General features: G+C 42.8%; 1 protein-coding gene across 2 annotated transcripts in view; it reads right to left on the reverse strand.

Moving 5' to 3' along the window:
* Positions 1–25,054, reverse strand: part of pkn2b (protein kinase N2b) — a 45,508-nt gene that overhangs the window by 14,725 nt on the left and 5,729 nt on the right. Inside the window, exon 2 of one of the 2 annotated variants that reach the window (XM_029708234.1) lies at positions 3,002–3,278. In XM_029708234.1, the coding sequence (XP_029564094.1) occupies positions 3,002–3,278 (277 nt within the window). The other variant, XM_029708236.1, reaches the window with a different exon arrangement.

Here is a 25,054-nt window from a genome sequence, read left to right on the forward strand (position 1 = left end):
GCGAGCATACCCTAACATGGCAAAATAGTGTAGACCTACTTGAGAACCTTCTTCATGTCCGAATCCCCCTTCACTCTGGAAAAGTATTTTCCCCTGTTCCTGCTGCCTGATGTACTCCTCACCCCCTTTCCAGTCTCATCCATTTCACTAACAGGATGGCTATAGTCTGGTGGAGACTAGACTATTTGACTTGAGACCCTTCTTCCTGTCCTAAAGACCCTTGTTCTCTGGAAGAGGGGGTCCCGATGTACTTCTCAGACACGTTCCAATTAAAGGCAACAGCTCTTCCTCTTAAACACAGAGCTCATGTGCACTCACTCATACAGATCGTTTGTGTGTATGTATTGATATGTGCCTTTAAAAAAAAAGAAATACTTTTTTTGATAATTAAAACTGTTTTAATTGATTTAGTTCTATTCTTGTCTATTGATGTTCTGTATTATGTCATGTTTCCTGTTCTGTGTGGACCCCAGGAAGAGTAGCTGCTGCTTCAGCAATACATGTTCTGTATTATGTCATGTTTCCTGTTCTGTGTGGAACCCCAGGAAGAGTAGCTGCTGCTTCAGCAATACATGTTCTGTATAATGTCATGTTTTATGTTCTGTGTGGGACCCCAGGAAGAGTAGCTGCTGCTTCAGCAATACATGTTCTGTATAATGTCATGTTTTATGTTCTGTGTGGAGCCCAGGAAGAGTAGCTGCTGCTTCAGCAACAACTAATGTGGATCCTAATAAAATACCAGAAAAGCAGTCATTCAGAGTCATTAACAACCAGGGGATGCAAAAATACACTACAGTCTACAGTAACCTTGCAGCAATCAAACCCACACAGACTAGCAGAGCCCAGTGGGTAGAACAATGCATCTCTTCTCTGTCTAGTAATCCTGAATAATTCCAGAGCAACAATGTTCACATCCTCATTTATTAACAGACCCAGCAGGAGGCCTCAGCCCCTTCCTTCCTTCCTTCCTTCCTTCCTTCCTTCCTTCCTTCCTTCCTTCACAGACCCAGCAGAAAGCCTCAGCTCCTTCCTTCCTTCCTTCCTTCCTTCCTTCCTTCACAGACCCAGCAGAAAGCCTCAGCTCCTTCCTTCCTTCCTTCCTTCCTTCCTTCCTTCCTTCCTTCACAGACCCAGCAGAAAGCCTCAGCTCCTTCCTTCCTTCCTTCCTTCCTTCACAGACCCAGCAGAAAGCCTCAGCTCCTTCCTTCCTTCCTTCCTTCCTTCACAGACCCAGCAGAAAGCCTCAGCTCCTTCCTTCCTTCCTTCCTTCCCAGACCCAGCAGAAAGCCTCAGCCCCTTCCATCCTTCCTTCCTTCCTTCCTTCCTTCCTTCCTTCCTTCCTTCCTTCCTTCCTTCACAGACCCAGCAGAAAGCCTCAGTCATTCCTTCCTTCCCGGACCCAGCAGAAAGCCTGAGCCCCTTCCTTCCTTCCTTCCTTCCTTCCTTCCTTCCTTCCTTCCTTCCTTCCTTCCTTCCTTCCTTCCTTCCTTCCTTGACCCAGCAGAAAGCCTCAGCCCCTTCCTTCCTTCCTTCCTTCCTTCCTTCCTTCCTTCCTTCCTTCCTTCCTAGACCCAGCAGAAAGCCTCAGCCCCTTCCTTCCTTTATTCATTAGCTGCTGAATATGAATGTAAAGAATGTGAATAAAACAATGCCTGGGTTCCTGTATGTTGCTGCTGCATGCTAATCACAGGGCTGAGAGACAGGGGGCTGAGAGAGAGCGAGAGACAGGGGGCTGAGAGAGAGCGAGAGACAGGGGCTGAGAGAGAGCGAGAGACAGGGGGCTGAGAGAGAGCGAGAGACAGGGGGCTGAGAGAGAGCGAGAGACAGGGGGCTGAGAGAGAGCGAGAGACAGGGGGCTGAGAGAGAGCGAGAGACAGGGGCTGAGAGAGAGCGAGAGACAGGGGGCTGAGAGAGAGCGAGAGACAGGGGGCTGAGAGAGAGCGAGAGACAGGGGGCTGAGAGAGAGCGAGAGACAGGGGGCTGAGAGAGAGCGAGAGACAGGGGGCTGAGAGAGAGCGAGAGACAGGGGGCTGAGAGAGAGCGAGAGGCAGGGGGCTGAGAGAGAGCGAGAAGGCTGTATACCGGAGTATTTGGAAATAGCCACGGGATGGTTTTCATATACCGTCAAAACATTTTCTTTTAAGTTTTTCAATAAATCTGAATATCTGTAGATACTTTTTAAGTTAATACCTGCAGTCAGGGGATAAAGCAGATTGTGTTATTAATTTCACCTGTCACATTATTTTATATATTATGAAGGTTACCGTAGTAGAGCCAGTCAAGTGTTGATTGGTAAATAGCACAACGGGAGCCGGTGAGTCCATAGCGCGCGCACACACACACACAAACGCGCACCACACACACACACACACACACGCGCACCACACACACACGCGCACCACACACACACGCGCACCACACACACACACGAGAGTCTTTGTTGTGCGGCTCATATGAGGTGATGAAGCTCCACTTGTATGCAATTCACTGCTAAATGTCAGATATCTTAACTGTCTAAGACGTGCTATACTCTCCAGCTTTCTCCCATGTATTTCTTTACTTGTTAGTTAGCTAAGTGGCTGAATGAATTGTATTTACTATATCTAACTAGACAAGTCAGTTATCCGGGAGACTTGGCCTTTAAACTCTCACCTCATCCACTTTCCCAAACATGGTGTATAACAGGTATGTGTTCATTTCACCATCACTAATCGTTCCTCTGGGTTAGGGGGTAAGGGTTCTATACCTAGCAGGATCTCTGGGTCCTTGACCACGATGTGAGCGTTGAGCTCCTAATCGTTCCTCTGGGTTAGGGGGTAAGGGTTCTATACCTAGCAGGATCTCTGGGTCCTTGACCACGATGTGAGCGTTGAGCTCCTAATCGTTCCTCTGGGTTAGGGGGTAAGGGTTCTATACCTAGCAGGATCTCTGGGTCCTTGACCACGATGTGAGCGTTGAGCTCCTAATCGTTCCTCTGGGTTAGGGGGTAAGGGTTCTATACCTAGCAGGATCTCTGGGTCCTTGACCACGATGTGAGCGTTGAGCTCCTGAAGCTCCTGGTGCAGCTCCTCCAGCTTCCTGTTGCTCTTCTTCAGCTGGTTGTCAACGTAGGCCAGGCTCTTCTTGTCCGTGGTGACCTTCTTCAGGTTCTCAGCTCCTTCCTTAATCTTCAACTCCTTCCTGATCTCCCTCTTGATGTGGTCCTTGAGCTCCTCTAACCTCTGCTGCACCACGGTGTCTGACAGGTCCAGGTTCTCACCCAGAGCTCTGGCGTCTCCCTGGAACAATACAAATAAATTAAATCAGAATGATGCTTCAAAACACAACACTTTCACCGGTCTTCTAAATACTCAAATCAGTTTAATAACCAGTGACTTTCCCAGCTTGTTGGAAGGGTTGGGGTCAATTCCATCTCAATTCAATCCATTGAGGAATTACACTGTGCACTTTGTTAAATTGACTGGAATGACCCCAACCAGCCCTTTTGGTTGGTGATGAGTGATGCTTCAAACAATATCACTTTCACACCTGTCTTACAGATCACAACAATATCAAATCGACAACCATCAATATTCACTTTTAGCAGTGAATCTTCTTTCCCCACTTGGCAGTGTTGGGGTCAGGTTACAATTCAGGAACAAAAATGTGCATTTTAGTCAGATTGCTTCCTGATTCCTAAATGGACTGAATTGAAATGGGATTGGCGTTGACCCCAATGGCGCTGCAGTGAATAACATCCACATGACCAACGGCTGTGTGTTGCTATACGCTGATCTTCATCACTTCTAGTGATGCACAGATATTACATTTCTGTCCGATAACCAAAATCCAATATTTTTCTTGCCCCCCCCCAAAAATGATGCCGGTATTTACAATTTTAGCAGCATTTTTAAGCATTCTATTACAGTTAAATAGCACACACACACACACACGCAGCGGTCTAAGGCACTGCATATCAGTGCAAGAGGCGTCACTACCGTCCCTGGTTCGAATCCAGGCTGTATCACATCCGGCCGTGATTGGGAGTCCCATGGGGCGGCGCACAGTTGTCCGGGTTTGGTCGGGGTAGGCCGTCATTGTAAATAAGAATTTGTTCTTAACTGACTTGCCTAGTTAAATAAATGTCACACACCAAAAAGTCATTTTATTGGCATTTACATATGTCCCCATTACCAGTAAAACATAATCAAAACCTATTTCTTTCACTTACTTGCTGTGCTGTTTCGTTGTTAAGTCGTTTCATTCTCAACCAGGATTTCTATGGAACGCAGTTTGGGTCTTTGCATGTCAACACTATTTGCAGTGTCAAATAAGCTTGTTGACCAATCAAGACCTGAATACGACTGCATGTTACATAATTTAACGCATTCATATATTGTTTGCGTAGTTATTACACTATCACTCGAATTTCATTGCACAACGATTCATCGCTACGTATGCTATGATGCTGGTAAAGTTGTCTCGCGCACCTATAGTGTTGGTCATTAAAAAAAGGCTATCTAGCTCATGGATGCAAACAATGTTCTTCCCCAAAAACATAGCAAAACAACATAATCTGTTTCAGTAGCTATAGTTCGCTTACTAACTATATAGCGAGGTGTCAGCACAGTAGGCTGACTGGAGAAGTGATTTCACACAGTAACAGTCCCGCAATAAGAGCTACAAGGCTAATATTTGCATAAACTCTTCACAGTTGTGTTCCTCCTGTACTCCCTGTTCAGTCATGACTACACGGCCAGGCACGACTCCAACACCATCATTAAATTTGCAGATGACACAACAGTGGTAGGCCTGATCACCGACAACAACGAGACAGCCTACAGGGAGGAGGTCAGAGACCTGGCCGGGTGGTGCCAGAATAACAACCTATCCCTCAATGTAACCAAGACTAAGGAGATGATTGTGGACTACAGGAAAGAGAAGACCGAGCACGTCCCCTTCTCATCGACGGGGCTGCAGTGGAGCAGGTTGAAAGCTTGAAGTTCCTTGGTGTCCACATCACCAACAAACTAACATGGTCCAAGCACACCATGACAGCCGTGAAGCGGGCACGACAAAACCCATTCCCCTTCAGGGGACTGAAAAGATTTGGTATGGGTCCTCAGATACTCAAAAGGTTCTACAGCTGCACCATCGAGAGCATCCTGACTGGTTGCATCCCTGTCTGGTATTGAAACAGCTCGGCCTCCGACCGCAAGGCACTACAGAGGGTAGTGCAAATGGCCCATCACTGGGGCCAAGCTTCCTGCCATCCAGGACCTCTATACCAGGCGGGGTCAGAGGAAGGCCCTAAAAATTGTCAAAGACTCTAGCCACCAGAGTTATAGACTGTTCCCTCTGCTACCCCATGGCAAGCGGTACCAGAGCGCCTAGTCCGGGTCCAAGAGGCTTCTAAACAGCTTCTACCCCCAAGCCATAAGACTCCTGAATATTGAGTCAAATGGCTACCCAGACTATTTGCATTGCCCCACCTCTGTGCCACTCTGTTATTCTCTATGCATAGTCACTTTAATTAATGCTACCTACATGTACAGTTGAAGTCAGAAGTTTACATTCACTTAGGTTGGAGTCATTTAAACTCATTTTTCAACAACTCCACAAATTTCTTGTTAACAAACTATAGTTTTGGCAAGTGGGTTAGGACATCTACATTGTGCATGACACAAGTAATTTTTCCAACAATTGTTTACAGACAGATTATTTCACTGTATCACAATTCCAGTGGGTCAGAAGTATACATACACTAAGTTGACTGTGCCTTTAAACAGCTTGGACAATTCCAGAAAATGATTTCACAGATTACAAGAGGGAAACCCAGCCGCGAGCTGCCCAGTGACGCAAGCCTACCAGATGAGCTGGCAAGCAACACTGAACCACGCATGAGAGCACCAACTGTTCCGGACGACTGTGATCTTGCACTCTGTGGCCAACATGAGTAAGACCTTTAAACAGATTAATATTCACAAGGCTGCGGGGCCAGACTGATTACCAGGATGCGTACTCAGAGCATGCACTAACCAGCTGGCAAGTCACTTGGCTCTGTCATATCCTCACATGGTCTCTATCATTGCTACGCAGACGACACACAATTAATTTTCTCCTTTCCCCCTTCTGATAACCAGGTGGCGAATCGCATCTCTGCATGTCTGGCAGACATATCAGTGTGGATGACGGATCACCACCTCAAGCTGAACCTCGGCAAGACGGAGCTGTTCTTCCTCCCGGGGAAGGACTGCCCTTTCCATGATCTCGCCATCACGGTGGACAACACCATTGTGTCCTCCTCACAGAGTGCTAAGAGCCTCGGCGTAACCCTGGACAACACCCTGTCGTTCTCCGCTAACATCAAGGCGGTGACCCGATCCTGTAGGTTCATGCTATACAACATTCGCAGAGTACGACCCTGCCTTACACAGGAAGCGGCGCAGGTCCTAATCCAGGCACTTGTCATCTCCCGTCTGGATTACTGCAACTCCCTGTTGGCGGGGCTCCCTGCCTGTGCCTTTAAACCCCTACAACTCATCCAGAACACCGCAGCCCGTCTGGTGTTCAACCTTCCCAAGTTCTCTCACGTCACCCTGCTCCTCCTCACACTCCACTGGCTTCCAGTTGAAGCTCGCATCTGCTACAAGACCATGGTGCTTGCCTACGGAGCTGTGAGGGGAACGGCACCTCCGTACCTTCAGGCTCTGATCAGTCCCTACACCCAAACAAGGGCACTGCGTTCATCCACCTCTGGCCTGCTGGCCCCCCTACCTCTGAGGAAGCACAGTTCCCGCTCAGCCCAGTCAAAACTGTTCGCTGCTCTGGCACCCCAATGGTGGAACAAGCTCCCTCATGACACCAGGACAGCGGAGTCAATCACCACCTTCCGGAGACACCTGAAACCCCACCTCTTTAAGGAATACCTGGGATAAGATAAAGTAATCCTTCTAACCCCCCCCCAAAATATATAGATGCACTATTGTAAAGTGGTTGTTCCACTGGATATCTTAAGGTGAATGCACCAATTTGTAAGTCGCTCTGGATAAGTGTCTGCTAAATGACGTAAATGTAAATGCAAGTGTCTTCACTGACATTTGCAACCTTTACCTGACTCAGTCTGTAATACCAACATGTTTCAAGCAGACCACCATAGTCCATGTGCCCAAGGCAGCCAAGCTAACCTGTCTAAATGACTATTGCCCGTAGCACTCATCTTTAGCCGTGAAATGCTTTGAAAGGCTAACATCAACATCCCAAACACCCTGGACCCACTCAAGTTTGCATACCACCCCAACAGATGACACAATTTCTATTGCACTCCACACTGCCCTCTCCCAACTCCACAAGAGGAACAGCTATGTCAGAATGCTGTTCATTGACTACAGCGCAGCATTCAACACCATAGTGCCCTCCAAGCTCAGGACCCTGGGACTGAACACCTCCCTCTGCAACTGGATTCTGGACTTCCTGACGGGCCGCCCCCAGGTGGTGAGGGTATGCAATAACACATCCGCCACGCTGATCCACAACACGGGGGGCCCCTCAGGGGTGTGTACTTAGTCCCCTCCTGTACTCCCTGTTCACCCATGACTGCATGGCCGCGCACGACTCCAACACCATCATTAAATTTGCTGACGACCCGACGGTGGTAGGGCTGATCACCGACGACACGGCAAATAAATTAACACGATATAAAAATGCTTTAATGTTTATTTATTGTCAGAAGTAGAACTCACAAATATATTTTTTTTTTAGCTGTAAACCCTTAGAAGTCATGAGCAAGAAATAATAAAATTAAACAGTGCATGTCAATATGCATTAAAACTGTGATGTGCCATTAGGCTATGTTGGGGTGGTTGTTGTCTTACAAGTTACAAGCAAGAAAGACAAGTCTGTCTACGGGCTTTAAAGCTGCCCTATGGCAGGTCACTATGTTGCCACCTGTGCTAAAAACCCGCTCTGAGGGGGAGCTGGTAGCAGGAATGCACAGGTAACGCTTTGCCAGGTGGATGACTTGGGGAAAGTTTTTTGGGTTGGATCTTCCACCAGTCCAATGGATTGGTTTCACTCTCAGCATCAGGAGACTGAAGGTAGAAGCTAAGTTCCTTTTCTACCAGCTGGATTTCAGTAAGACCTGTGGTGGTGGAGCACAGCTTTATGAATAAACTGCCTAGTGACTCTCTCTTTTTATCTGGCAGTTGTGGTGAAGCTGTAGCCATGTCTCCCTGTGCTGGGCTTGGGTTTACATGTCCCAACAACTCTTGCTTTTATGGTGTCCCACCTTCTCCTCTTTGATGTAATGTGTTTTAAACTGAGGGTCAACCAACGAGGCTATGTCCAGGAGGTCATCATATTTCTCATTCAGATAGTCCATCGTTTTGATGGTTTGGGTGAGCTCTGTTTCACTATCATCAGGTTTCATGACCTCTGTAGAATGGCTGGTGCTTGAGGGGCGTTTATCAATACAGTGGCGCAAACTCACACTTTCTGCATGTTCCATTTTGCTTCAGATGGTGAAAAAGGTTTGTCGTATTACCAGATTTAGTAGCCACCTGTCTACGGCACAATTTGCACCGAACATTGCTCTGCTCTTTGTCAGACTTCAAAAAGCCAAACCACTTCCAAATAACTGTTTCAGTTTAACCCTTTTTATCAATAATTTCTTTGTTGGAAGCTGCTCCTTCTCCATGGCTATCACTACCACTGTTTGCGCCTATATCACTCATTTTTCATGGTTAATAGTGGCTACTCCATCACTCATTTAGTGGTTAATAGTGGCTACTCCATCACTCAAGGTGCTAAGTGGTTTTTAGTGGGCATATACCTCTCCACGTGCATATTGTCACTTCTCTGCACATTCCTGCTGCGTCACAGAGGTGAAATGGACTGCTGTACCCAATTATTCTATATCGAAAATGTATCTAAACTTTTTTCTATCGTTATTGAGCGAAGTAATTACCTTGATAATTACTGATATTGATTTATCGCCCAGCCTTACCGACGACAATGAGAGCCTATAGGCAGGAGGTCAGTGACCTGGCAGTGTGGTGCCAGGACAACAATCTCTCCCTCAACGTCAGGAAGAGCCCATGGTGGACTACAGGAAACGGAGGGCCGAGCACGCCCCCATCCACATCGACGGGGCTGTAGTGTGGGTTGAGACCTTCAAGTTCCTGTGTCCACATCACTAAGGAATTAACATGGTCCAAACACACACCAACACAGTCGTGAAGAAGGCACAACAACTCCTCTTCCCCCTCAAGAGGCTGAAAAGAACTGGCTCCCAGATCGGCTAAAGGTTCTACAGCTGCACCAATTGAGAGCAAGGCGATACAGAGGGCAGTGCGTACGGCCCAGTACATCACTGGGGCCGAGTTCCCTGCCATCCAGGATCTCTATACCAGGCGGCGTCAGAAGATGACCCTAAAAATTGCCAAAGCCTCCAGCTACCCAAGTCACAGACTGTTCTCTCTGCTACCACACAGGAAGCGGTACCGGTGCACCAAGCCTGGATCCAACAGGACCCAGAACATCTTCTACCCTCAAGTCATAAGTCTGCTAAACAGTCCAGCTACCTGGACTATCTGCATTGACCACTTTGCACGCATTTGACTCATCACATACGCTGCTGCTACTGTTTATTGTATCCTGTTGCCTAGTGATGTTATCCCTACCTAGATATACATATCTACTTCAATTACCTCGTAGCCCTGCACTTCCACTTAGTACCCCGTGTACTGTCTACATACACTGTACAATCTTTCTCTGCCCTTAACCTTGTTCTGAACACCACCAAAACAAAGGTCATGTGGTTTGGTAAGAAGAATGCCCCTCTCCCCACAGAGGGGGGATTACTACCTCAGAGGGTTTACAACTTGAGGTAGCCACCTCATACAAGTACTTGGAAGTATGGTTACATGGTACACTGTCCTTCTCTATGCACATATCAAAGCAGCAGGCTAAAAGTTAAAATCCAGTCTCTATCGTATAATCGCTCCTCTTTCACCCCAGCTGGCAAACTAACCCTGATTCTGATGACCATCCTACCCATGCTAAATTACGGAGATGTAATTTATAGATCGTCAGGTAAGTGTGCTCTCGAACGGCTAGATGTTCTTTACCATTCGGCCATCAGATTTGCCACCAATGCTCCTTATAGGACACATCACTGCACTCTATACTCCTCTGTAAACTGGTCATCTCTGTACTCCTGTTGCAAGACCCACTAGTTGATGCTTGTTTATAAAAACCCTCTTAGGCCGCACTCCCCCCTATCTGAGATATCTACTGCAGGCCTCATCCTCCACATACAACACCCGTTCACTCCCCCCTATCTGAGATACCTACTGCAGGCCTCATCCTCCACAAACAACACCCGTTCTGCCAGTTACCTTCTGTTAAAGGTCCCCAAAGCACACACATCCCTGGGTCACTTGTCTTTTCAGTTCACTGCAGCTAGCGACTGGAAGGAGCTGCAACAAACACTCAGAACTGTCCAGTTCTAATCTCAATCTCTTAATTCAAAGACTCAATCATGGACGTTATTACTGACAGTTGTGGCTGCTTTGCGTGATGTATTGTTGTCTCTACCTTCTTGCCCTTAGTGCTGTTGTCTGTGGCCAACAATGTTTATACCTTGCTTTGTGCTGCTACCATGTTGTTGTCATGTTGTGCTGCTGCCATGTTGTTGTCATGTGTTGCTACCATGCTGTGTTGTCATCTTAGGTCTCTCTTTATGTAGTGTTGTCCCTCTTGTCATGATGTGTGTTTTGTCCTATATTTTTAATCCCAGACCCCGCAGGAGGTCTTTTGCCTTTTGGTAGGCCGTCATTGTAAATACGTATTTGATCTTAACCGCCTTGCCTAGTTAAATAAATAAAATAAAAATCTAGCCAAATTATCGTTACTCATTGTGTTTATTCCTTCTGTTATTATTTTTTATATTTCTCTCTGCATTGTTGGGAAGGGTCCGGAAGTCAGAATTTCTATGTATTTTTTAACACCGGTTGTTTACGAAGCATGTGACATAACATTCGAGTCCTGTTGGTCTGTAATCTGGCAGTACAGTTACTTGGCAGGCCATCGTCAGCGGCTCTGTGACCGTTATGCAACGGACTAAAGAGAAAACAGCTAATCTGTGGCTGGTCAATACTGGACACGGGGCCTCTCAATGGTGTTGCTAGTCTACTGTTACCCCAAAATGGCACCCTATTTCCTATATAGTGCACTTCTTTTGACCAGGGCTCTATAGGCTCTGGTCAAATGTAGTGCACTATAAAGGAAATAGGGTGCCATTTTGGACACAGGCTATACACTGACCAAAACACACTAGGCCTTACCAGCTGACCTTAATATAAAAGTCCTCTGGCTTGCTGGTCAGACAATGACAGGGAATGCAGAGGAAACACGTCACTGCAAGAGGACAGACAGAGAGGGCCTCCCCCACAGACCAAGTACACTGTTGTAGGTTACATAGCAGACCAAGTACACTGTTGTAGGTTACATAGCAGACCAAGTACACTGTTGTAGGTTACATAGCAGACCAAGTACACTGTTGTAGGTTACATAGCAGACCAAGTACACTGTTGTAGGTTACATGGCCTGCCGTATTGTTCACATCAATTTAAGGATAAGCGACAAGCATTTCCTCGAATGACTTGAAGTCAAATGTACATGCGACCTTACTCAGGTTACTGGGCATCGCTCTTTGATACATCTATTCACTGGTTGTAAACAAGTAACGGCTGTTCTGAATGTGGGCTTAATAAAGTGACCACCACATTCTTCAACTCTGAGTCGCTATTTAAGAGCTGGGTTTCAGCGGGCATAGCTCTGGACCGGCCTTCATTTGGCCCAAACATAACGACCATGATTGGTTTAGATTTGGTCTCCAATTATAGACGTCTATGTTTTACAAGTTTCGACAGTACAGTAGAGTATAGTTCAGTATAGTTCAGTACAGTACACACTAGAGCATTAGCAGTACGTGGGTAAAATCACTTGGGAAGCCAAGCACGCTCAGTTTAGCTCAATGAAGATTGGCAAGTTTTTTTTTTTTAAATACATTTTTTGCCAAGGGAGGCCAGATGCTTGCTGGCTTCTCTTACCTTCAATGCTACAGGCGGCAACAATGTCATACCCTTTTTGGCCAGACAGCATCAGATAGATGGGCTACACATAGAGAGACAGAGGGGTGCTGTTTCACTCGCTCGGATGCTTTCTCCTGTGAGATACATTCAGCCTCGAGAGAATTGAAGAAAGAATTATGAGGCCTGGCATCCATGAATGTACGCCACTTGGAGTACATTACACAGTTGTAATAAAGTAAAACAAAAATGTTCTTATACCAACATGACAGGTTTAATTAAAAAGCTAAACATTATCAGTTGAGTCTTCAACTCTGCTATAAATCATAAATTAATATCATAAAAAAAAAAATGACAAAGCATTTAGCCAAAGGAACAAGTCGCCTACACAGTTATAAAACATCTTCAAAATATTATATTTATATAATATACATTTGTGAATGACCTGTCCTAAAGGCTATTCGTATAAACATTTAATCAAGAAATAACAAAAACACAGCTGTTTGAAATACAATTTATGCTTCTAATTTAATATAGCCTAGGCATGAACATTTTAATTAGGCCAAATAAATAACAAAAACATGCTGTCGATGAACACCAGGGCCGGCTGGTCATGGCTAGAAGGGATCATATTAACGTCAGATTTGTCTTTTCGTAGCAGGTTAGGAGAACTTACAAAGCAGGTTAGGATAATTAAAGTAGCCGGTTAGGAGAATTAGGTTGAGGTTAGGAAAACTGTTAGCTAAAATGCAAAACAATTTCTACTTTTCTACAATTTCTACAATTTCTACGTTAATTTGACAAAAGCTGGATCCCTTCTAGACATGACCGGGTCAGCTCGTCCCACTCCCGCTGCGATTCTTAATCATTAATTCTGTCTTTTTGGGAAAGGGGGGATACCTAGTCAGTTGTACAACTGAATGCGTCTAGGGCATTTAATCAGAGAGGTGCGGAGGGGTTGCCTTAAATCGACATCGTCATCGTCCGCGCCCGGTGAACAGTGGGTTAACTGCCTTGCTCAGGGGCAGAACGACAGATTTCTACCTTGTCAGGTTGGGGATACGATCCTTTCAGTTACTGGCTCAATGCTCTAACCACTAGGCTACCTGCCGCCACAGCAGAGGGAAGAGGACACTCTTGGCGGCCACAAAAAAATTAATAAATTATAAAAACTGATGTTGGACAATCAAATTCGATATGTAACTAAATTTGTTAAAGGCTGTTTCATTGACAGAAAGCTAATTCTGCTCCTGTGAAATGAGGCCGGTGCCATCCATTTTATGAACGCACTTGTTTCCAAAACTCAAATTATAACTCACAATTTTTACAGTTCTACTGGATGAGCTTAATAAATGTTAATGTTGATTGTCAATTAAACTATAGTGGGGTATTGACTTGTGTGATATACATGCACCTTAGCCAAATACATTTAAACTCAGTTTCTCAATTCCTGACATTTAATCCTAGTAAAGATTCTGTCTTCGGTCAGTTAGGATCACCACTTTACTTTAAGAATGTGAAATGTCAGAACAATAGTAGAGAGAATGATTTATTTCAGCTTTTATTTATTCATCACATTCCCAGTGTGTCAGAAGTATACATACACTCAATTAGTATTTGGTAGCCTATAGTGGGGTATTGTTTAACTTGGGTCTAACGTTTTGGGTAGCCTTCCACAATAAGTTGGGCGAATTTTGGCCCATTCCTCCTGACAGAGCTGGTGTAACAGTCAGGTTTGTAGGCCTCCTTGCTCGCACATGCTGTTTCAGTTCTGCCCACAAATTTTCTATGGGATTGAGGTCAGGGCTTTGAGATGGCCACTCCAATACCTTGACTTTGTTGTCCTTAAGCCATTTTGCCACAACTTTGGAAGTATGCTTGGGGTCATTGTCTATTTGGTAGATCCATTTGCGACCAAGCTTTAACTTCCTGACTGATGTCTTGAGATGTTGCTTCAATATATACACATAATTTTCCTTCCTCATGATGCCATCTATTTTGTTAAGTGCACCAGTCCCTCCTGTAGCAAAGCACCCCCATAACATGATGCTGCCACCCCCCTGCCTCCCCCTTTTTCCTCCAAACATTACGATGGTCATTATGGCCAAACAGTTCTATTTTTGTTTCATCAGACCAGAGGACATTTCTCCAAAAAGTACGATCTTTGTCCCCATGTGCAGTTGCAAACCGTAGTATGGCTTTTTTATGCCGGTTTTGGAGCAGTGGCTTCTTCCTTGCTGAGCGGTCTTTCAGGTTATGTCGATATAGGACTCGTTTTACTGTGGATATAGATACTTTTGTACCCGTTTCATCCAGCATCTTCACAAGGTCCTTTGCTGTTGTTCTGGGATTGATTTGCACTTTTCGCATGAAAGTACGTTCATCTCTAGGAGACAGAACGCGTCTCTTTCCTGAGTCGTATTACGGCTGCGTGGTCCCATGGTGTTTATACTTGCATACTATTGTTTGTACAGATGAACGTGGTACCTTCAGGCGTTTGGAAACTGCTCCTAAGGATGAACCAGACTTGTGGAGGTCTACAATGTTTTTTCTGGGGTATTTTGATTTCCCCATGATGTCAGGCACTGAGTTTGAAGGTAGGCCTTGAAATACCTCCACAGGTAAACCTCCACTTGACTCAAATTATGTCAATAAGCCTATCAGAAGCTTCTAAAGCCATGACATAATTTTCTGGAATTTTCCAAGCTGTTTAAAGGCACAGTCAACTTAGTGTATGTAAACTTCTGACCCACTGGAATTGTGATACAGTGAATTATAAGTGAAATAATCTGTCTAAAAAAAAATCGTTGGAAACATTACTTGTCATCCACAAAGTAGATGTCCTAACCGACTTGCCAAAACTATAGTTTGTTAACAAGAAATTTGTGGAGTGGTTGAAAAACGAGTTTTAAATGACTCCAACCTAAGTGTATGTAAACTTCTGACTTCAACTGTACGTGGCGTATTGATAACAACTATATGTCCTCATATTAGGTAGTTGGCTGCCTAGTGATTAACATTGTAACTCTGATATGAATGGTTGGCAACGATGATTCGTTTCTAAGTGCTACTGAATAAGTTCAACTGAAATGCACCTATTTACTCTATTAATCCATTCCAAATCTTTATACTATACATGACACAGGGGGGAATATGTTGATCTGGCCTAAGACGGCAGCAGAACTGCTAGGACTGGGCTGACAAGCACAATCATTTGCGGAGGAACTTGGCCTGCTCAAAGTGAGCCGCTGCTGTTGGGAAGTACAAACTGTCCAACTCAGTAGCTCGATGTGCATAGGCCTCATTACTTAGTCCTCAAGAAAGAGCGATCTGGAGGCCGTCTTTACTCTGTTTGAGAAATAATCCCCTCTCGGCAGGCACACTGGAAACGGGGATAATCAACACAATCTTCACCAAACAGTAACACACCCAACACTAATTTCCAAGCAGCTTGAGGATTTAATATGAAGTATATTATCCTTTGATGTTGGAGCACATCGACTGGTATTTCCATCAATGAATAAAAAGCCTTATTTTGCAATGGATTTTTTGTTGTTGAAAATTTGGGTCAGCAACCATTTTAATATTTTTTGAAAGCCGGGATTTACCGGGAAACCCTGATTCATAGCCATAATTATGTACATGTGTAGTACAGAGCAGGGACCCATGATTACATTCTGTTACCATCACTCACCGTAGTTCAATAACCAAAATATATATATTTTTTCTAAAGTCAAGGTGTCATGTCATAGCTGACACCCAATTCTTTCTTCAGACATCTTTGAATCTTCATTTTGAGCAGATATTTTTGGAAAACGTAGTCACAAACTGAAGGAGATTTGACAGAAATTCTGTTAATAAACGTTGAATCTGCACAGTTCTAGTAAATATATGTTTTTTTGTTAAATTTTCGATGTAAATTGTTAAACGGTGTCCTTGTGCATAGAGTTTAATGGTTTGTTAAACATTGAAATCAATGGTTTTGGAAACATTTTAAGTGAAAAAAATCAGAGTCTCAGCGCAATTGCATTACTGTGGAATTGCTCTACTACAACTCAGTGCAGCCAGAGGCTATTCTGGATTTATAAAACGCAAGGATCTCTTCACCACTTACAAATATACAGTATCAACTGCAACGGAGTTGTAGACAAGCATGTTTAAATGATCTAACGATGTGGCTATACTGCATAGACAAAGCAGGCCATTGACCTTGTTTTCCTAGTTCATCCTGAGCTATAAACCACAACACAACTCAGACAGAATGCTGATTCCCATAATTAGAATAGAGAAGAAGTTGATATTCACTAGGATGAATTTAATGAAGGAGAAAACTACAAACAAACTACAAACTCCTCCTGCAGAACAGGTATTCCTTACCATGTCCATGACATCCGGCACAGAGGCATGAACCGATCCAAGCATTTTCAAATATACTGTACAAGCTTCCCCCTTGGTTTGAAACAAGTTCACAACAAACTCCAGAGGTAGTATAATCCACTGCTATGAAGCACCACGGCCATATTAGTTGGTACTTCGTACAGGAGTCTGTAGTCACTCAGCTTGGTTTAGCTACAGCGTTTGTTTTCTCACAGTCTGCTCCTTGCGGCATCAGAATAGCTGATAAGCAGTTTGGAGAGGACTGGAGGAGGACAAATCCCGCTAAGCTGTTATAGTGGATAAAACCCCATTGATGCAAGCAGACAAGTTAAGTATCGTTTACACCCTAGGGCAGCTAGCAGGGTGTTAAAGTAACGTGGTTCCCGAAGCCACAGACCTGTTATCCATCTGCCTTCTCATATGAAAAAATAATAGTCATCAATCCATCCTTTTGCCAGACAGACAAGGATATTTCAATGTTACCGGCTGTGACGGTAAGTGAATAACCGTGTAACTGACGGTTATGTATGAAGACCGCCATGAACATAAAATAACCATCAAAACCGTTTAAAATAGGCCTACATTCATCATCATTTTTATTTATTAGCTTTATTTTCATGTAGACACATTTTACCTAATAGTGGGAGTGTTTACTATTGATTATAAGCCGTTGTTTTGCTAACTTAGTCAGTCTACATCTCTTCCCAACTGCTGTCTGACGCTCCAGTAGCTAATCTGCTACATGTGCGGGGTGTAGAAGCTCATAGCCTATAGGGTTATGTTTGATGTGTGGACTTTCTTTTATACAATGTTTTCATTGCTGTCTAGTAAATAAATTCATAGGTCTTGTTTTAAATAAAGATGTCTGACTATTCAACGAGGTTGTTCTGGCGCTGAGGCCGACAATGAGCTAATGTGTCAAATGGACAACGAGCCAATCCAACAAGGCATATAGGTTATAATGAGCTAATGAGCCAATCCAACAAGGCATATAGGTTATAATGAGCTAATGAGCCAATCCAACAAGGCATATAGGTTATAATGAGCTAATGAGCCAATCCAACAAGGCATATAGATTATAATGAGCCAATCCAACAAGGCATATAGGTTATAATGAGCCAATCCAACAAGGCATATAGGCTATAATGAGCCAATGAGCCAATCCAACAAGGCATATAGGCTATAATGAGCCAATGAGCCAATCCAACAAGGCATATAGGCTATAATGAGCCAATGAGCCAATCCAACAAGGCATATAGGTTATAATGAGCTAATGAGCCAATCCAACAAGGCATATAGGTTATAATAAGCTAATGAGCCAATCCAACAAGGCATATAATGAGCTAATGAGCCAATCCAACAAGGCATATAGGTTATAAAGAGCTAATGAGCCAATCCAACAAGGCATATAGGTTATAATGAGCTAATGAGCCAATCCAACAAGGCATATAGGTTATAATGAGCTAATGAGCCAATCCAACAAGGCATATAGGTTATAATGAGCCAATCCAACAAGGCATATAGGTTATAATGAGCTAATGAGCCAATCCAACAAGGCATATAGGCTATAATGAGCTAATGAGCCAATCCAACAAGGCATATAGGGAATAATGAGCTAATGAGCCAATCCAACAAGGCATATAGGTTATAATAAGCTAATGAGCCAATCCAACAAGGCATATAATGAGCTAATGAGCCAATCCAACAAGGCATATAGGTTATAATGAGCCAATCCAACAAGGCATATAGGTTATAATGAGCTAATGAGCCAATCCAACAAGGCATATAGGTTATAATGAGCCAATCCAACAAGGCATATAAGTTATAATGAGCCAATCCAACAAGGCTTATAGGTTATAATTTGATACAGATTATTTTCTTAATTTATATAGACTACTCAACACTGATAAATAGGCTATGGACATGTTGCATGTATTTGTTTACATTTTAATGTTGTCCCGTGTGGCTCAGTTGGTAGAGCATGGTGTTTGCAACGCCAGGGTTGTGGGTTTGATTCCCACGGGGGACCAGTACGGATTTTATTTTTTAATGAAATGTATACATTCACTACTGTAAGTCACTCTGGATAAGAGCGTCTGCTAAATGACTAAAATGTAAATGTAATGGATTGTCAATTGCATCTTCATGTTCCCACATATAAATACTTTATACGGTTTTGAAGCTAAGATTTAACGTTTTTTTCCTTCAACAGAAACAGATAGTGCCTTTCTCGAAGCAGTTGGAGGTGGGCCAGTGGAGTTGCTAGCAGAGATGTGTGAATTGCACAAGAAGGGAACAGTGAAGACAGAGATTGTCTACATTATAGGATAATGCTAAATCAATTGTTTTTATATCCTACAGAAAGGATCTGAAGCTAAGGCACGGTTTTGGGGAAAGGACAAAATGTGATTTGCTTATGTATCCGAGTCAGATGCGCTACAGGTGGCTTTGATTGATGGGTCCTTTTAGGTGGGTAGGTGTGCGTGTATAAGTTCACAAATTCTCTATGCCCCTTCAGAAAGTTTCCTAAAAAAATAGGGCTAACTTGTCTGGACTGCCACCTCTTTAGTCAGATAGAAAAGAAAACAGTGTCTTGTTGCAGTGTCAGCAAAGGTGCGAGGAATGACGACAGGTGAAAGTTCAGCCTTTTCCTCTCTTAACAACTGAATGAAACGTAGCCAAGCTCCTTTCATGGTTCAGCTATAGAATGCATAGCCTATATCCTAGCGTCCTCGCTTGCCAATTTTACCGCAGCAGAGTTGGTAACGTTATGCAAATTGTTCTAAAAATAATAATAAAATCTACTAATATTTAGAGGTAATAATAACAAACTGATAATAAGGAAGTGTGACCATCACAGACCTAATGTAACCTGCTGTACTGTAGCCGTCAACACAACAGTCACTAGGTCACCAAGGAAACAGCCCAGTAGTCCAAACACCAAAACAAACAGAAGACAGAGTCCTGCGAATTCCCCCATTTAGCCTCAGAGCCTAAAAAACACTACAACCACCAACGGGCCAATGACATTTGATTTTGTAAATAAATAACCAACCCTTTTTTTTTTTTTAAAAAGCCTCACCTGCTCCTTCCCTGACTTTGCAGTAATGTTAGTATTTTACATTTCATTACAAATCAAACATATTGAGCAATGAGCTGATTTTTTTTACTGTTTATTTTAAAAAATAAATAAAAAAAAACAATTGCCAGGCTCTAACGTGCCTCTCTCCTCTGAATGAAAGACATAGGCTAAATGGGCGATAGAAACTTTACTTCACAATTGAATTTAAAATTAGGCTTAACTGAATTTTAAGGAGGGTGAAGAGGTTGATTTAATTTAGAACAATGGTGCAATGAAGAATAGTGGCCATTGTGACTGTGAAATCGGGAGTCATTGTGACTGTGAAATCGGGAGTTTAGAGAGGAAAACGAGATGATTGATTCATACGTAAAAGGCACAATACAGGGTCCCATACAATCAATAAATGACAATGGTTTTCATACAATATATATACAAAAGTATGTGGACACCCCTTCAAATGAGAGGATTCGGCTATTTCAGCCACACCCGTTGCTGACAGGTGTATAAAATCGAGAAGACAGCCAGGCAATCTCCATAGACAAACATTGGCAGTAGAATGGCCTTACTGAAGAGCTCAGTGACTTTCAACGTGACAACGTCATAGGATGCCACCTTTCCAATGTCTAGGAGCAACACTTCCTCAGCCGCAAAGTGGCTGTCCTCGGTTGCAACACTCACTACTGAGTTCCAAACTGCCTCTGGAAGCAACGTCAGTACAATAACTGTTTGTCGTAAACTTCATGAAATGGGTTTCCCTTGCCGAGCATCTAAGATCACCACGCGCAATACCAAGCATCGGCTGGAGTGGTGTAAAGCCATTGGACTCTTGAGCAGTGGAAACTTGTTCTCTGGAGTGATGAATCACGCTTCACCATCTAGCAGTGTGACAGATGAATCTGGGTTGGCAGATGCCAGGAGAATGCTACCTGCCCGAATGATTAGTGCCAACTGTAAAGTTTGGTGGAGGAGGAATAATGGTCTGGGTCTGAATGGAAGCAAGTCTGGCAGAAAATGTTCCAACATCTAGTGGAAAACCTTCCCAGAAGAGTGGAGGATGTTATAGCAAAGGGGCAGGGACCAACTTCATATTAGTGCCCATTATTTTACAATGAGATGTTCAATTAGCAGGTGTCCAAATACACTACCGTAAAAAGTTCTCATAACTTTGGTCATGTAGTGTATTTTGTCATTTTCACATTAACTCTTTACATTTGTGCCAATTTATCAGCGTTGGCGCTCATGTTTATAATAATTTGACCTTTGCGGGTTGATATCCTATTTTCCGTTACTGGAGTATCATTCACTATAACTCTATTACTAATGAAATGTAATGGAAATGAAAACATGCTAGGTGTTGCAGTAGTCCTTTAGAATAAAGCAAAAACACATCATTGACTCTATCCAAGTTGATGACCGAAGGGAAGCAAACGATGCCAGTCAGCCTGCACAGCCAGCCCATCGAAACTACACCTAAACTCATTTCACACATAATAAGAATTTGCCTAAAAAGACAGTCTGAGTGACAATATTATTAGTTGTCAAATTGTACATGAAGAGATGGGCACATCTTGGAATTGGCACAGGCAGGGAGAGAAGCAGAGTCACATGCAGATAAAATGTTTTGATTTCTATATAGTATCAGAAAAAGTTGCAGTTTCTATGATACTTATCTTTGTCAAATAACTAAATTCAACAGCTCGATTTCCAAACATAACTTTTTCCAAGAATAACCATGCTGTCTGTGTTCAGCATATGAGCACTCGTGGCAGCATTGCTCAGGCTACTAAGTAAAGACTAGTAGTAACTACACATTTTATTATTTCCACAATGTTTGTTTAGTCTAGGGATGCACAATATGTCGGTGAAGATATTAGCTAAAAATGCCAACATCGGTATTGGCCCGATGTCTAGTTTAAAGCCAATGTGAAAAACCGATGTGAAAGCTGATGTGCATACCTATACCTATATAACGTAGGTACATGACGTAATGACGCCACGTAAAATGTTGCGCTACACATGCAACACAGCATTCCTAACCTAGACCACAATGTCTGCTGTGTGGATCGAGCAGTCAACAAGTCAAGCAGTCATTTGAAAGAGTAAGAACATTACCGCGAGACAACTCAAAGGCGAAATCCATTAACGCCAAGATAATGGAATTCGTTGCCCTTGACAATCAACCGTTCTCTGTCGTGGTTGATGTTGGCTTTCGCAGACTGGTCGAGCACCGGTACACACTAACGTTACCAAGTGCGCTATTGTTCAGATGTTTCCCTACCGGAGTTACACAGTAATAGCGTCACTGCTATTAGCTTCACGACGTACTATAGAACGCCATTTGGGTCTTTGCATGTCAAAAAAGATACATGTCAAATAACACTATTTTGACGCGTTATCAAGCTTTTAATTTGGACACGTAAAATAACACAGCTCTATTATAGAATGTTGTGTGTTCTGAATTTGCACGTACAAGCCAAGCGCCGCCACTACTATCAGTAGCACTGAAAAAGCTGTACAAAACAAGTCTGCAAACAAGCAAACACCACCCACAAACAATGTGTTTACAAAACCGCGTTGGTAATAAAGCATAATTTGTTCGACCGCAACTTCTGGGGTAGCTAGCTTTAGCTTTGTACCTAGCTAGCACTAATACAACCAGCCTGAAAACAATGACCAGTAGAAACGGCAGTCATTTTCACTATTCTTAGCAATGATTTAGGAATCCTTGTGAGTAAGTATTAGCTAGGTAGCCACTTGTTGTTTGCCTATTGAAATTGAACTTCAATTCATCAAAGTAAATTGCTAGCCAGCTACTTAATCCTGTTGCCCAAAGCTAAAGTTATAAGCAGCCAACTAGCTTAATCTGGCTAGTGAAGCTCGACCTGACCAGGTTGTGTGTTGTGAAGCTAGTCACAATAAGGATTAGGCGCAATTGTGGAATTTGTGGCTTGCCTTCAAAATAAAAGTACCGCTTTGAAAGTGATGCAGAAGGTTACAATTGGCAGAATCATCACATATTTAGACTAGATAATGTTAAAACATGGTTGGAATGTGAAGCAATGAAATGGGTTATCAGTCTACTCGGTGACACCCACAGAACACAACTGTGGAGGGTTTACACAAATACTAGCCTTGTAGCTCTTATCGCGGGACTGTGACTGTGTGAAATCACCTCCCCAGTCAGCCTATTGTGTGTATTGACATTCATATTGCACTGTACAGCTTTACCTAAGGATTGGGGATCAGTCCACTCAATACCTAATATATTTTTTCCCCAACGTCCTCCTCAGAGTTATCAGACTCCAAAAACATCCATGCAGTATTGTTTTTCCCCAGGGATAGTGTTCAATACACACAGGTTGACAATAAATGTAGATCAATTCACAGTTGTTTCAGAGTCACGCAATAAGAGCTACAATGCTAATGTTCTCTGTGTGTCACTGAGTAGACTGATACCCCATGTCATTGATCCCTAATCCATAGGTAAGGCTGTACAGTGAAATAAGGATGCCCCCAATGCAATACTAAAGTATAATACATCCAGTGTGATTTCAATAGCTTTTTGTCAAATTAACAAATTCATGTCTTTTGTTGATTTTATATAAACTAGAGGTCGACCGATTATGATTTTTCAACGCCGGTACCGATTATTGGAGGACCCGAAAAATCCGATACCGATTAATCGGCCGATTGTTTATTTATTTGTAATAATGACAATTACAACAATACTGAATGAACACTTATTTTAACTTAATATAATACATCAATAAAATCAATTTAGCCTCAAATAAATAATGAAACATGTTCAATTTGGTTGAAATAATGCAAAAACAAAGTGTTGGAGAAGAAAGTAAAAGTGCAATATGTGCCATGTAAGAAAGCTAACATTTAAGTTCCTTGCTCAGAACATGAGAACATATGAAAGCTGGTGGTTCCTTTTAACATGAGTCTTCAATATTCCCAGGTAAGATGTTTTAGGTTGTAGATATTATAGGAATTATAGGACTATTTCTTTCTATACGATTTGTATTTCATATACCTTTGACTATTGGATGTTCTTATAGGCACTTTAGTATTGCCAGTGTAACAGTATAGCTTCCGTCCCTCTCCTCGCTCCTACCTGGGCTTGAACCAGGAACACATCGACAACAGCCACCCTCAAAGCAGCGTTACCCATGTAGAGCAAGGGGAAACAACTACTGCGAGTGACATTTGAAACGCTATTAGCGCGCACCCGGCTAATTAGCTAGCCATTTCACATCGGTTACACCAGCCTAATCTCGGGAGTTGACAGGCTTGAAGTCATAAACAGCGCAATGCTTGAAGCATTGCGAAGAGCTGCTGGCAAAACGCACGAAAGTGCTATTTTGAATGAATTCTTACGAGCCTGCTGCTGCCTACCACCGCTCAGTCAGACTGCTCTATCAAATCATAGACTTAACTATAACATAATAACACAGAAATACGAGCCTTAGGTCATTAATATGGTCGAACCCGGAAACTATCATCTCGAAAACAAAACGTTATTCCTGTTACATTGCACAATCTTCAATGTGATGTCATAATTACGTAAAATTCTGGCAAATTAGTTCGCAACGAGCCAGGCGACCCAAACTGTTGCATATTCACTGACTCTGCGTGCAATGAACGCAAAATGACACAATTTCACCTGGTTAATATTGCCTGCTAACCTGGATTTCTTTTAGCTAAATATGCAGGTTTAAAAATATATACTTGTGTATTGATTTTAAGAAAGGCATTGATGTTTATGGTTGGAGCAACGTGTACCTAAGCGATTATATGCAACGCAGGACAGGCTAGATAAACTAGTAATATCAACCATGTGTAGTTAACTAGTGATTATGATTGATTGATTGTTTTTTATAAGATAAGTTTAATGCTAGCTAGCAACTTACCTTAGCTTCTTACTGCATTCGCGTAACCTTGTGGAGTGCAATGTAAAGCAGGTGGTTAGAGTGTTGGACTAGTTAACCGTAAGGTTGCAAGATTGAATCCCTGAGCTGACAAGGTAAAAATCTGTCGTTCTGCCCCTGAACAAGGCAGTTAACCCACCGTTCCTAGGCCGTCATTGAAAATAAGAATGTGTTCTTAACTGACTTGCCTAGTTAAATAAATGTCTAAAAAATAAATAATAATAATAAAAAAATATATCTAAAAAAATCTGCCAAATCGGTGTCTAAAAATACCGATTTCCGATTGTTATGAAAACTTGAAATCGGCCCTAATTAATCGACCTCTAATAAACATTCCAACCTCATTTAGCATGATCTATTCAATTATGGCATAATTCTACTATTTGTATTCATTTGCGTCACTGTCAATGACAAACTTTTATTTTGAAGGCTAACCGCAAAGTCCACTATTGTGGCTAATCCTTATTGTGGCTGGCTTCACATAGATGGGTCCGACCACCATTAATCAAATAATAAGTCTCATAAAATCAGGGTCATTTTAGATGATGACACCTAGCTATATAGTTAGCTAGCTAACTATATAACTACTG

Source organism: Salmo trutta, chromosome 22, assembly GCF_901001165.1.
Source record: "Salmo trutta chromosome 22, fSalTru1.1, whole genome shotgun sequence".
Taxonomy (NCBI): Eukaryota; Metazoa; Chordata; class Actinopteri; order Salmoniformes; family Salmonidae; genus Salmo; species Salmo trutta.